General features: G+C 50.8%; 2 protein-coding genes across 7 annotated transcripts in view; one reads left to right on the forward strand and one right to left on the reverse strand.

The window, feature by feature from the left end:
* The first annotated feature begins 4,887 nt into the window (after positions 1–4,887).
* Slc48a1 (solute carrier family 48 member 1) lies at positions 4,888–12,342 on the forward strand. Its single transcript, XM_047548885.1, has 3 exons — positions 4,888–5,153; positions 10,350–10,517; positions 11,132–12,342. The coding sequence occupies exons 1-3, from the start codon at positions 5,018–5,020 to the stop codon at positions 11,266–11,268; spliced, it is 441 nt and encodes a 146-aa protein (XP_047404841.1). The 5' UTR covers positions 4,888–5,017; the 3' UTR covers positions 11,269–12,342.
* A 955-nt stretch (positions 12,343–13,297) lies between these two features.
* Hdac7 (histone deacetylase 7) overlaps positions 13,298–14,875 on the reverse strand; it is a 35,669-nt gene continuing 34,091 nt past the window's right edge. For 4 of the 6 annotated variants that reach the window (XM_047549366.1, XM_047549365.1, XM_047549363.1 and 1 more), the window contains 2 exons: positions 14,591–14,729; positions 13,298–14,436 (listed from right to left, as the gene is read on the reverse strand). In XM_047549366.1, coding sequence (XP_047405322.1) covers positions 14,391–14,436; positions 14,591–14,729 — 185 coding nt within the window. In that variant the 3' untranslated portion in view covers positions 13,298–14,390. The remainder of the gene's footprint in view (positions 14,437–14,590; positions 14,730–14,875) is intronic. The other 2 variants (XM_047549368.1, XM_047549367.1) reach the window with 1 other exon arrangement.

The following is a 14,875-nucleotide window of genomic DNA, read 5'->3' on the forward strand; positions in this document are numbered from 1 at the left end:
TACTGGGTGCAGGTGGAACTGGAAGGGAGGGAATGAGCAGAAGGACCAGGTAGGAGGCTGTTGCAAGTAGGCAGGTGATGATGTAACTGGAAAAGGGTGGCAGCGGGTATGGAGAGAAAGGACCGGGAAGATCCATCTGGATTTACCAGGGAATTGGATGTGGTGTGTGAAGGAATGGGAGGACTCAGGGCTGACCCCTAGGTCTGGACCTGTAGTCAGGGTAAACAAGGACATGCCCCAGGGGACATCAGTGGTCCTGTGTGGTATGAAGGAGGAGAGAGGAGGAAGTTCTGACAAGTCAAATAAACTCAATCAACCAGAAGATAGCTCAGGGCGGGTATCCTTGACGTAACACTGTGGGAGAAGATAGACGTCTGGAATGTGGATTTTTCGGGGAGTGAGGAAGGAATTTCTTAGGAGGCAGAATGTCTGCAAATGGGAGTTAGAAATCTGTTTTGATGGAATGGGGATGTAGTAGACTGTTTGCCTACCATGGACAAAGCCCTAGGTTCCATCCCAGCACCGTTAAAAGAAAAAAAAAAATCTGTTAATATTGGTGAAGCCCAACTCAAAAGTGACTTCAGAGGATTGATGATTCAGACAGTTCATCTGTATAGGACTTGTTTAGATGACTTGAAATGGAATGAGGTGTATTGTGGGATAACAAGTTAGCTGTAACAACACTCCAATCTCAATGGTTTAACACAACAAAAGTTCATTGAGGGTCTAGGGACTGAAAGGGGTTGGTTCTGCTCCATTCATTCATTCAGGGCTCTTAGGCTCTTTCTATCCTGTACCACCACCATCCTCAACATATGGCCTCTAAAATCATGACAGATTGGAAAGAGGGACTGCAGGACATATGGGAGATTGTCATGAATCCAGCTGGAAATGGCACACATTGCTTCTGCCTTCATTCTATTTCTCAAGAGCTCAATCCTGTGGTATCCATTCAATTGCAAAGAGGTGGGGAAGCAGAGTTCAAAATTGGTAGGTCATGGGCCCAGAAGAGAACAGGTATTGGTGAGCATTAGTGATCTCTGCTACAGGCCGGGCATCTGCCCTGGGGCCGGATGGGTGTGTGCTCTCAGGAAAGGAAGCCTATGTGAGAAGACTTGTATGTGTGGCAGCTCCACAGTCCTTCATTCTTTCCCATTCCCATGGCCTTTCTCCAGATAAGATCCTAATTATCCCACACCTTAAAATGGCCTTGTAAAGGCTTTTCTTTTCCCATCAAATCTAACCTGGATGTCACAGTCTAGCGAATCTTCTGAAGATAGCTTATCTCCTGGTACCCGGTTCAATAGTAACTATAAACTATTTCAACAACAACACTAATAATTTGTTGAATGATTGTGTTGAGTGCCTTACTGTGGTACCCCAGTGTATCTCAATCTATATGACACGCCTGTGAGATATCATCATTCCCTTTAGACAAATGGAGCAAAAGGGGACCTGAGAGTTTCAGGCAGTTCTAATATGGTTGCCACTTAACCACATGCAGCTATTTAAATTAAAATTAAATGCAATAAGAAATTCAGTTCCACTGTCACACCAGCCACATAGCAAGCACTCAATGGCCACATATGACTACTGGTTACCATTGCGCAGAGTGCAGATTTCCTTTGTGGTGGAGAGTTACACCAGGCAGCTCTGAGTTAGGGAAATCTGTCCATGGTCACATGGTAAATGGTGAAAATGGGCCTCTGACCCCATCTGAACCTCAAGCCTTTCAATAGCTGCTTACTAGCTCCACAATTTAAAAAAAAAAAAATCCAACTTGATCTTGTACAACCTGAACCTAAACTACCATTACATAATTGTTTTCTTGCATGCTCTCAATACCCTCCAATACTCCTAATATATCCACTCAATATTTTTGCTGTCCTCCTTTCTGTTTGCCCAGCTAATGAATTCCTGCCTGACCTTTAGGTTCAAATAGCTGAGTGTTTCTGGATTCAGTTCCCTCTTTCTCTCTCAGGGCCTCGACCTAAGTCAATTCTGAGGCGCCTCATCACCTCTCGCTATGACAGCCTTCTGCTACTACTAATTACACTTTCTGGCTTTTGTTGAGTACCTCTGATGTGCCAGGCAATCATCTCAGCACCCACTCCTCGTCACTTTGAGGTAGATATCCTCATTTTAGAGATGCAATAACTTGTACACCAGAAGTTTGATCAGGTGTCCAACTATCCTCTGCTTCTAGTCTTTCCTGGGCCATCTGCCTTTACACTGCTACTCTCTTCAGCATTTCTAAAGCACAGAGCTGTTATTCCCCCCACCCTCACATTCGACCCCACCCTGTGGTGGTGGGGTGGGGAAGGCAGAGGCGGGGGAGTACAGCCTTCTTAGCAGAGGCCACGCAAAAGCCTTTCTAATCTCAAAACCCACCAATGGAAATCTGGCTATCCAGCCACAAACTTAATTACAGTTCCTGAGCCTGCCCTGTTATTCCTTCCCTCTGGGAGGTCATCACACATGCTGTTCTCGATACCTGGATCATCGTCCATCCTGGCCAGCTCAGAAGCCATCCATGGCAATGCGCTCTGGACTGTGGAGCTCACCCCACTTCTGAACAACCGGCAGCTCCTAAAGGAGGGCTGAGTGCTGAGCTTGTTGCATTAAAATCACTTCTTATTAAAAAAAAAAAAAATACACTCTAAGATTCAAAGTGTAATAGGCAGACATGGGATTTGGATTTAATTTTGTTATTTTCTACTTTTTAATTTTTTTGGTATCAGGGAGGCTTAATCACTAAGCTGCATCCCCAGCCCTTTTTATATTTTATTCTGAGACTGTCTCACTAAGTAACTTAGGGCCTTGCTAAACTGCTGAGGCTGGCTTTGAACTTGAAATCCTCCTGCCTCAGCCTCTAGAGTCACTGGGATTACAGGCATGTGCTACCATGCCTGGCTAATTTTTTGAATTTTAAAAGACACTCTTCAGACTAATCTGAAGTAATGCAAATGTAATTTACACTGGATTATATCACTTGTTCGGCAATTAAGCAAGTCCTACCTAGATTCCTTGTGTGTAATCCCCTTTATTATTATTTAATTCTTACTTTTATTCACTCACACTCAACTATTCAACAGATGTTTATTAAGGGGTTATTATGTGCCAGACACTCTCGTAGGTGTTGGGGTGGAGGAAACTGGCACCATCCTTGCTCATAGAGCTTACATTCCAGAAGGATGTGGTAAGCAGAATAATGCCTCCCCAAAAATGTCCACATTCTGATCACAAGCCTGGGAATATGTTACCTTAACTGGCAAAGGGATGTTTGATGAGATGACAAAGTTAAGGATCTTGAGATGTGGAGATTATCCTGGGTTACTGGGGTCCTCAATCACAGGTGTCCTTTTAAGGGAAAGGTGGGAAGAAGACAGCCACAAGTCAAGGCCTATGGGCAGCCTCCAAAAGCTGTAAAAAGGAAGGAAACAGATTCTCCCTTCAAGCCTCCAGAGGCAAGGCAACCTGACAGTCCCTTGATTTTAGTCCAAGGAGACTCCTATTTGGATTCCTAACCTACAGGACAAGAAGATAAAAGTTTGTGTTGTTTTAAGCCACTGTATTTGTGGTAATCCGTTATAGCAGCAAAAGGAAATGAGTCCAAGGTTGTGCACATATGTGATGAGCTTCCCCAGGCAGACTGCAAGTGTTCCAGGGCAGAGCCCTTGTTATGCTTTGACTCTCCGGCCAGCTCCCAGCATGAGCTGGGCCCACAGTGAGAGATCAGTATACTCCCGCTGCAGCTTCAGGCTCTACTCTGGCCTCCTCTGATTCTGAGTGTTGGGGGGATGTTTAATAGCTTTTGGGGCATGAGGATTGTGAAGACAAAAGGAAAGGGGAGCTTCAGTGAAGATAATGTGTTTGGGGTTAGAAGGTGACTTTAGTGTGGGGAGGAATCTTGAAATGTACAAAAAGTCTGAGGGAAGGGGACTTGGTTGATAGGGGTGTGGGTGGGAGAAATTACTATATTCGATGTGTAATTTATATTTCTTAATTTTTTCTTCTTTTCTTTTCTTTTTTTTTTTTTTTTCGTGCAGATAATTGAAACCAGGGCCTCACACACGGAGCCCTACCACTGAACTACAACCCAGACTTTCCTATGTAAATCCCAGCACTGCCCCCCAGACATGTGTGTATATGTGTGTGTGTGTGTGTGTGTGTGTGTGTGCTTATACACACTCATAATACATATATGCTGGGAATTGAACCAGGGCCTTGAATGCTAGGCAAGTGCTCTACCACTTAGCTGCATCCCCCACCACACACACACCCTTTATTTGTTTATTTTTGAGACAGGAACTCACTAAATTGCATTGGATCTCCCTAAATTGCTGAGGCTGGCCTAGAACTTGCAATTCTGCTTCATCCTCGCTAGTTGCTGGGATTACCGGCATGTACCACCACGACCGGCTCTTTTTTTTTTTTTTTTTTTTTGGGGGGGGGGGTGGGATTATTGTCGTAGGTGGACAGAATGCCTTTATTTTATTTGCTTATTTTTATGCGATGCTAAATATAGAACCCACTGCCTCACCCATGCTAGGCCAGAGCCCTGCCACTGAGCTACAGCCCCAGCCCCGGCCGGCTCTTTGTATGTTAATACCGAGAAACTGCGATCTTAAACTTTAAATGAGATCGTGCCTTCTATTCAGAGATAACATTTTTAATTTAAAACGTAATCATAGTAGCTGGTTTGTACACAGGCATAGCCTGTGCGCCGCCAGGGCCCAACTATCCAGACTCGGTAGCTCGGTCTGGGGTGAGCCGAGGAAACTGCCCTTCCAGTAGACATCCTTCAAGCGATCAGGTGGCTTGGCCAATCCCGGCGGTGCGGTCGCCGTTCGCGGCGCGGGCGGCCTCCGGCCGGGGAGGGCGCTGTGCCGGCGGCGCGGGGGGCGGGCTGGGGCGGAGCGCCGGGCGCCGGAGGCTCGGGCTCCGGCTCGGGCTCCGGACCCTGCACCTGTGACTCGGCCACGTTCGCGCTCCGTCCTCCCGGCGCCGCAGCCCCATGGCCCCGTCCCGACTGCAGCTCGGCCTCCGTGCCGCCTACTCGGGCATCAGCTCGGTGGCCGGCTTCTCCATCTTCCTGGTCTGGACGGTGGTCTACAGACAGCCAGGAACTGCGGCTATGGGGGGTCTCGCAGGTATCCCGGGGCGCGCGAGGGGCGCGGGCCCGGACTCGGGGCGGGGCGGGCGCTGTCAGCTGCTCTGCGCGGCTCCTCGAAGGCAGCCCCTGCAACAGGAGCTGGCGGGGTGTTTACCCAAAAGCTGAGGTTGGTAGCGCAGGCCCCGTGCGGCCCGGGCTCCTGGGCATCTCTGATGCCTCGGGGACCCGATGTCCGCCGAGCCCGGAGCAATCCGGGGGTACCAACGGCCGACCCCTGCCGATGGCGCGATCCTGCCGCGCCACCCGGATTATCACGATCCTGCACCCTACCCGCCAGCTCTCCTCCCAGTTGCCCCACGACAGCGCCCTCTCTGCGCCCCGCTTTGCTGGCCACCGCTGACCAAGAAGACCCCTGGCCCCGCAGCACACACACACTCATTCTGGAAGATCCTCGCTCCTCTAGAGCCCCTTATAATAAGTGAGAAAGGAAGAGGGCTGGCGAGAGACGGAGGGTTCCTGGGGAAGCTCTGCTTCTTTCCAGTGTGAATTCCCAATCCACCTGAGCCCCAACTCAGTGGAGAGCAACAGTACTGTTCTAGGATCTAATGCTAATTGGACATTTTCTTTCCACCCACATTGGTGCCTCTTTGCCACCGATGTGTTGTGGTTCCTCGGACAAAGTCTGCCAAACCCCTGCAGACCCCACTTTTTGTGTCTCAGACTATCAATGTGCTGGTAGAGGCCCTGTGCTCAGCACTGCTCTGTACTTAACTATCCAACTTTGGGCACGAGATTTAATCTCTCAGTGTCTCAGAGTTGGTGTGAAAATGGAAAATATTATTTTTATTTGCTATCAATTTTTGATGTTTTCTTTGTGCCCGGCATTGTGTTAAGCAATTCGCCTCCATCATTACATCTAATCCTTTTATTGGTTCTATAATGTAGGCTTAGTGTTATACCCATTTTACAGATGAGAAAACCGAGGCTTAGAGTAAATATCTTTTATTTTAAAATATTTTTTGGATATTGATAGACCTTTATGTTTTTCATTTATTTATGTGTGGTGCTAAGAATTGAACCCAGTGCCTCACACATGCTAGCCACACACTGAGCCACAACCTTAGCCCCAATGTAAATATCTTGACTGGGGTTATAGCAGTTACATGAAATAATATGTGTGGGAAAAGGACAAAGATGATTCTTTTACATATGATGATCTTATTCCATTATGAAAACCCTCTGCCAAAAGTCCTTAAATGGAATAACTAAAAAAATAATTTACTCACTGCCATTGAACTTTCACTGAGTGCCATCCTTGGGTAAAGAAAGAACATGCCTTATAAGAGGGACATATGTGGCCAGGGCCTAGACCATGGCAAGCAAGGCAATGGGGTCACCAGGAAGGGTCCAGTGAATTCCCTGGCTGAACTCCTCACATGCCTACCTGGATACCCTACCTAAGGGCTCCTATCCCTCAGTTATCCTCCCTCCCTCCCCCACCCCCTCCCCATGTTTCCTATTGGCCCTGATGATCTCTCCTTTAGAAGGCTCTGCCAGCCCCCATGGCTGTGTCGCTGAGACCAAAGATAAGTAGAATGTCTGGCAGGAGGGAGGCCCATTCCAGGGATTCAAACTGGGTGTGTTGAGAGTCTAGCCTGTGAAAGTGGAGGTGAGCCCTATCTAACCAGGTGACCTTGGAATGTCAATGCCTCCTGGGTCTCAGTTTCCTCATATGAAAGGAGTGGGAGGAGATGGAACTGAAATAGATATCTGACTCCCTCTAGGTCTAAAATGAGACGGTGCTACTGTCCACTCCCTGATGCCTCCTTCTCCCAGCTGTGGAAAAGGCTCTGTCTTATACGCCAGGGACTCGCCCAGGGTTTCCTTCTGACCCAATCTCCGCTCTCTTCCTCCTCCCAGGCTTCGCTGAGCCTCAGAGGCAGCCAGGTGTGGAGCTGCCTTCAGGGGAAGATGGCAGGGCAGCAGTCAGCTGGAGTGGGCTCCATCTCCCGGGCAGTCTGAACGTTGACAACCAAAGGCAGCCATGGAGAAGCCAAAACCACTTGATGGCAGCTGCAGTGGATGATGGGGGCGGGAGGGGCACACCTTCCCCACCCTGAGTGGGTTTGAGAGGTCTGCAGCTAGCCAGTCTTCTTCCTCTTTTGGGGTGAAGTGTCAGCGGGTTTCTGACTTGATGCACTCCACTTCTGACTTGATGTTTTGTGGCTCAAAAAGTTGCTGAGTCACTGGAGAGCAGTCCCAGAGTGCTCTGTCCTGTGTTGGGCCAGGCTCTGGGTCATTCTTCTCCCTAGGGCAGGGAGGGAGAACTGGAGTGCACAAACGCAGGCCCTGACCCAGGCCACGTCCTGCTTGTCTGTGTCTACCTGTGACTTCCCTTGATGTCTCCTGGCTCCTCATTTCTAGCCCTGCAGCTGGGGATATTTTCACTGACCATCCCTGTGAGCCCAGGAGCCAGGCAGGAGCAATGGTGAGGTCTCGCATGGGCTTGCACCCAGGTGGGGTTGGGGACTTATCCCAAATCTTCCCTAATTTGTGCAGATAAGGCTCTCTGTGGTCCCAGAGTATCCTAGAGAAGCATGCAGGGTGGAGTGACCATTGCCTCCTGCCTAAGAGGGGACCAGGGAGGGACACTATCATTTCAGTACCACTCAGAGAGATTTGATGGGGATAGTCTCTCTTCAAGAAGGGTGGTAAGACTGGGTGCAGTAGTGCATGCCTATAATCCCAGTGGCTCAGGAGGCTGAGGCAGGAGGATCATGAGTTCAAAGCCAGCCTCAGCCACTGCGAGGTGCTAAGCAACTCACTGAGACCCTGTCTCTAAATAAAATACAAAATAGAACTGGGGATGTGGCTTAGTGATCGAGTGCCCTGAGTTCAGTCCCTGGTATCAAAAAGAAGAAAAGAAGGGTGGTGAGAACCAGTGTGGGTGGGGACAGGCCTGCCTCCAGACTCAGCGCGTGCTTATCTTGTGGAGGGTCCATATGCAGGGCTGGAGCAGGGTTGAGGGGACGTGGCAGGTGGATAAAGCTATGCATGCTCATTAACAAAGAGCACCCAAAACAGCTTCTCCCTTTTCTTCCTGCTCTCAGCCCTTTTTGGTATATGAGGGGATAGGACTTTGGGGGGAACTGCTGGGTCATGGTCAGTGACTAAGAGACGACATCCTCACAGTCCCCTACTTCAGCATTTTCTAACCCAGAAATTGCTGAGTCACAGAGGAGTTGCTCTGACCTCCTTATTTCCTCCTTAAGCTGACTTCCAGAATTTTCTAGTGGGAAAGGGTATTACAGCCCATCTATTGCCTGCATGGCATGAGGAGAGATGGTATGTGGGCCTGTCACAGACAGGCACCCATCTGACAGTTGTTGAATGTGCTTAGTGACAACAAGCCTCATTCCTAGGACCCTTAAAGAAACCAAATAGCTCCCCCAAATGAGGCCTATATGTGTCTGTGTGAGGAGCTGGAGAGACTCCCGGGATAGATAGCTGCCAGAAATCCAATTCATGTAGGATAAAGCCAAAGCCAAGGATTACTATTCTGTCCACCACAGGCTGTTCCAGCCTCCCATACAGGCAGGAATGGAGAACTTCTGGTCCTGGGCCTTCCTGATCTCAGGGGTGGACAAGACTGCATTCCAGGTCCCCAATCCCAGGGAAGGTTGAGGGTAGACAAGGGCGGCGATGAAATTTTATGGAGTCAACAGAGTGGGAGGGGAAGCTTCAAAGTAGGTGGCGCTCCGCCCTCCTAGAGTGGAACCTTGGCGCCCTCGGTTATCCAAACTGGCAGGACCTCAGAGTTTACCCATTTTTGGAAGTGGAAACACCAGGGCTCTGGGGCACTACAGCACCAGGCCCCCAGGTTTCTTGGCTTGCAGTCTCATGGGGTTTTGACCCTCATAAGACTACCCAAAATTTGACAGACAGCTGAATGGTTTATCACAGCATAGCTCCAGAATAGCTAGCTTTGCCCTGCCTTTCTCTTTAACTTTAAAAAAATCATGAAATATTTCAGGCACATAAAAAGGGATAGATCGTTTAATGAACTTACACTTACCACCCAGCCTAAGAAATGAAGTAGCATCTAAAGATAATCACTTTCCCAATCAGATGCCTGACTTTCCTATGCACATGTGAGACTTCTGTGCATGAAATGTGTACTGCTCCCTGTTTGAAAGGTCTCCTGCCTCAGCAAACTCCCTCAGCTAGCCTGCTGAGTGCTTGGCAGCTGGTTCTCTGTCTTCCCTTGCTAGGACCCCATGGCCCTGCTCCAGACGCTTGCCAGTGGACTTGATATTGTTCCATTCTTTGGGCTGTGCCAGCAGGCACTGCCTGGTACGGAGGCTTTCATGTGTTCTATTGTATTGGCTGAGTAGCAGATGACCTCCTTGAGGGAAAGTGGAAGGACATCCAGGCCAGAGGGAGAGCCCAGGATAGCTCTGGGGTGTTGGGCCTGCCTTTTGCTGCAAACTGGAAGGAAAGAGACCTAGCCAACATCAGGAAGATCATTTGGGTGGTAGGTGGCCCTGGGAGCCTCCTGGAGGGGCTTCTGTATCCTCCAGGACCAATGCAGAAAGTTCGGGAAGAGCCCTGCTGCCCAATAGCTCTGCTACAGGTCCTGAGCCTTGGTGATCAAGCCAGGAAGAGCATGGGGGTGAGGGACTGCTGCCCCAGCTCAGTGGCCTCAAGGCAGGTAGTAGGAAATGCCCAGAAAGCAGGCTGGATTGCCACAGTTCTCAAACTTTTGGGGGATCCCTTTATATAAAACTCTTGAAGTAAAACTCCAAGCAAACTTTCTGTGCATACTGTCTATTCATATGTATGTGCCATATTAGAAATTAAAGCAATGTTTTTATGTATTTTAAAGTCATATTAAAAGCGTTTTGGGGAACGATGCTCATGTTTGAAAAAAAGAGGCATGGCATTGTTTTATATTTTCACAAATCTCTTTACTGCCTGGCTTCATAGAAAGCAGCAAGAGTTTCACATACTTCTGCTTTAAAGTTTTGATGTCTACACTCCAGGGAAGACTCCACAGTCTTAAGGGGGTGAAAGCACAAAGAACTGTCCTCTCAGTATTATGCAAATAAGTCTGGCCTAGTGAACCCAAAGGATCCTAGGATCCTGGAGTCGCTGGGCTGGAGCAGGGTGAGGAGAGGGGGCTGCAGCATGGTGGGCAGGTGGGCAGGTCCTTCTGACAGAGTCTGTTCCCCAGGTGTGCTGGCGCTATGGGTCCTGGTGATGCACATAATGTACATGCAGGATTACTGGAGGACCTGGCTCAAGGGGCTGCGTGGCTTCTTCTTTGTGGGCATTTTCTTCTCCGCCGTCTCCATTGCTGCCTTCTGCACCTTCCTCACATTGGCCATCACCCGGCACCAGAGTAAGGTCCCCCAAGGGAGAACCGGGTGGGAGATGGGTGGAGAAAGCCTAGGAGTAGACCCTGGGGTTCCAATCTTGGTTCCACAACTTATGTCCAAGGGACTGGGCAAATCACTTAATCCCCATGCCAGCATTTTCTTATGGGAGAGTGAAAGTCCCCACCCAAGGCAGACTGCGGTGAAGTGTTACGCACAGAGCAGGGGCCATGTCAGTATCCTCCAGGATGAATTATTGGTACTATTCTCTATCCATCTCTGGGAGGGGTGCGCCCTCTGGTGGCTGTAACAGGAAAGGGAAGTGGCCTGAGGCCTCTCCCCCTGTCCCTGTATAAGCAGTTGCACAAGCAGTTGCAAGTGGACTGGGGTACATAAATGTTACAAAAGCAGAGTGGCTGATACAGACCTGTGACTGGCCAGCCCTGACCTTTCCTCATCTCCATGACTTCCTGCCTGCAAACCCTGGAGAACTCTCAAGACCCCCAGCCCACTTCACTCTTTCTATAGGACGGGAGTGGCAAGAGGGTACAGGGGTGTTTAGTGGGAAGGGTGACCAGCTGGGAAGTGGAGGGTAGGCCTCTAGAGTCACCTAGTCATCACGGACTCCTCTCCCCTGCAGGCCTCACAGATCCCACCAGCTACTACCTCTCCTGCGTCTGGAGCTTCATTTCCTTCAAGTGGGCCTTCCTGCTCAGCCTCTACGCCCACCGCTACAGGGCCGACTTTGCTGACATCAGCATCCTCAGTGATTTCTGACCCAGGGATTGAGGTCACTGTGGCCCAGGGGCCCTCAGGACCTGGACTTAGCCTTTGAGGCATCAGGAGGCCCTGCCCCCACCCCCTGGGGATCCCAGAACTGTGGCAGAAGATACATGGCAGTACGAGTACAGCTTCCCAGGAAGCTGTCTGATCCCCTTTGGGGGACACCTGGGTGCAGTGGAAAGGGGTCCTGCCTTGTTGCTCATCAGCCTGGCTGGAGAGCAGCTTTAGACCTTTTCAAATGGATCTATTTTCTTAGCACTTGGTGAGCAATCTTTGTAAGTAGGGCCAAGGCAACAAAGTCAAAGGGTCAAGGGGTAGAACAGTGAGGCCTTGACCTATGCCTGGTGCCAGGGGCTAGGGGCAGGTGGGAAAGGGTTGGTCCCTGCTGCCCCAGGCCCTCTCCCTGAGGCTGGGTGGGAACCTGATGAGGTCACATCAAGCGGGAAATCTCTAGTGGAAACCTCTCGCTTCCCACCCCAGCACCCCAACCTGTCATTCCCCAAGGGTCAGGTAGCTAAAGTCATCAGTCACAGGAAAGCGACTTTTGGCTCTTTCTCCGAAGCCTGGGGAATTGAGTGGAGAGTTGTGTCCCTCCTCACACCCTTCCACCCAGATCTGGTCTCCTGAAAGTGCACTAGGGCCAGACAGCCATTCTCCCCTCTGCCCCGTCACGTGTACACGTATACACAACCCAGAGCAGAACTGTTGGAACTAAGGATGCAATACCCCCAGAAGGGTATTGGGAAGGGGGCAACACGGTGCAGGCTGAAAAGAGCCCTAGGCCTTGTGATTCCACCTGCTCCTCATTGCACCAGACCAACCCCTCTCACTGCCCTTCAACTAGAGCTTTTATCTTTTTAAATCTCCCTCCTGGACAACCTCTGCTTTTCTGCCCATACACTGGCCCAAGGGCTCATCACCCTGGGAGGGAAGGGGCTATGTTACATGTGTCTTTTTATATTAGGTTGTCATTTTGCACGTGTCTCCTCTTTCTCCACTACCCCCAGCTCTTTGCCTTATCTGTGTCACTGTCACTTTAGCGGAAATACAGCGGCCATTTATATCACAGTCTCTGCTTGGTTCTTGGGAGGTGATCTTGGGGGTGGTGGAAGTTCTCTAGCTGAGTAAACCATTTCCTTAAATTGTGCTCTGGAAAGCAAGGGATGGGGTCAGCATCTCTCACTCTGGTCCCTCAGGGCACAGGGAATCCACCAGCTGTTTTCCTCCCCAGTTCTCTCAGCATGCCCAGCCAGGGAAAGGAAGCTTAAGGCACAGCCTCAGCAGCCCGTCAGGGACCAGTGTCCACTCCCAAGCCAGGACAGGTGGGAAGGGGTTGAGCACTTCTTCCCTCCACCCCTGCCAGGCTGCTCAGGGCTCAGGGCCAGGCTGGGAAGAATGGCAGACTCAAAGCCAGGAAGGCAGGCTCTGGCGCCTCCCTCTGCTTACACTGGATGGCTTGTCCTGGCCTGTTGCCTAGCCCATTCTTTCTTCTCATCTCATGTATGCTAAAGAAGTCAGGGCACATTAGAGCAGGAAGGAACCAGAAACAATGCTACTTGTGGAGCCTTGTACTAATAGAGGCCTCAGGAGGTGATGTGACAGCTAAGCTCCCACATGGAACTTAAGCTGGGTGTGTCTGCTTCAGGACCCTTTGGGGTGCCCTGGCTAGCTAGGTCTGAGCAGACCCCCCTTCCCCCTACCTAGTTCCTGGATCCATGTTTCCACCCAGGGCTACTTCCTCTTTCTCACCCCGAGGTGGAGAAGGCAGGGGCAGCTAGGGTGTGTTCAGAGGGCTTCTTCCTACAGGACAGTGGCCGAGTAAGGGCAAAGGGCTGGAAAGAAGGCTGAGCCCAGCCCAGCCTTGCCCCTTCTTGGCCTGAATTAGATGCCCATTTTGCTTTACAGCCACATACCGTGCTTACCCACTGATGGCTACTAGTCATCTCCAAGAGCCCTCTCAAAGGTACTTTAAAGCAAATAGAACATTTATTGTTCAGATTTTTTTCCTTTTTTTTTTTTTTTTTTCTTTTTTACAAAAACATGCAGACATACACAAGGTATGGTGGGTCCTGGGGAAGGCACGCACACATGCACACGCGCGCGCACACACACACACACTCACACACACTCGCTCACTCACTCACACATACACAAATACTTTCCTTCTTGGCCCCAGGCAGGGACCCCCTTGAAGACTTTGCCAGGGCAGTCTGTGTCTAGTCTCCCACCCTCTTCCCCCTCAGCCAGGCTAGTTCTTTCTACATGGGGCAGGAGTCAGAGCTGGGGCAGGAGAGACCCCAGAAATAGGCTCATGGAGGGGGCCAGTGACCGAGGGATCCCTGGGGGTTGTGTTGTGCTTCTGAGGGGAGATGAAGGTTTGGCACCATTGGATCAGGAAGCACAGGACTCTGAGAGCACCTGTATACTCCACCAGGGCACTGAGATGGTTGGCGTAAGGTGGCCTCTGGCAGAGACAGTGACCAAATGAACAGTCTGCAGGTGACTGCTCTCAGAGAGCTTCCAGAGGAGCTTTCAGTGCCCAGTGGTGCAGGGAAGCTTCCAGAGGCATAGGAGGAAGTAGGTGAGAGAGAGAACTCCCCCTGCACTCAAAGATAGGGGTCTCCTTGCCACCCACCTCCAGCCCACAGAACCTAGGAAGGGCCACCCTGGCTGAGGTCAAGTTCACATTTCTGCATGGAGCCTGGGGCTGTGTGCAAAGTCTGGTGTCTGGAGAGCCAAGAATAGTGGTTAAAGGCAGGCCCACTTGCGCCAGTCCTCCTCTGTGCAGTCCTGAGGGATGGAGGCCACAGCTGGGGGCCCAGACACAAGAGGGCTGGATTCCATTCTTGAGAGCCCTGCTGGGGCCTGGTGCACAGCCTCCTTTCAGGGTCTTCTCTGGTCCCCGTGCGGTAATCGTCAAAGCAGTTCTCAAGCCTCGATCTTCTCAAGCCTTGGGCCTTCTCAAGCACCCATCTGGTAACCGTCAAGGCAGGCTGTTCTCTGGCCCCCACAACCTGCCCACAGGATCTAAGAAGACCCAGGAATAGGGCTCGTGGCAGAGGTTAGGAGAGCCACATCCAAAGGGTAGGGTAGGCGCGCCGATGTGTTCCAAAGTCTTAGAGAGTCATAGGTTCTTCCTCTTCCACCAGCTGCTCTGAGGGCCTGAGGGAGGGACAGGGGCTTCAGGCATAGCCTTAGCAGAGCTCCCCTCACAACCCTGGTAGCTGGGTGGCTGTGGGAGGTTTTGGGGTCTTCAGTTGGGAGGACCTGAGTGGGTGGAGAGACTATGGGCCCAGGACCAGGGGTCTGGCATTACCTGTCTTCTGTCAGGATGCCCACAGAGAGGGATGCCAGTGCGGTCACAGCTTCTACTTCTTCTGCATCAGCCCCTGGCACTCTGGGCACCCAAGAATCTGGACAGGAGGCCAGGCGCTGCATGCAGCCCCAGTATTTACCTGGGACAAGAAGCCAGGTCAGAAAGGTTGGGGGAAACAGTCCTTCCACCCTGCGTCCCAGATCAGACATGATGCTGGTGTCTCAGGCCCAGAACCCAATAATGAGTGTGTCCTCAGCTTGGTGTTGGCTCTCCTCCTGGCCCCCG

The sequence above is a fragment of the Sciurus carolinensis genome, chromosome 4, assembly GCF_902686445.1.
Source record: "Sciurus carolinensis chromosome 4, mSciCar1.2, whole genome shotgun sequence".
Lineage (NCBI taxonomy): Eukaryota > Metazoa > Chordata > Mammalia > Rodentia > Sciuridae > Sciurus > Sciurus carolinensis.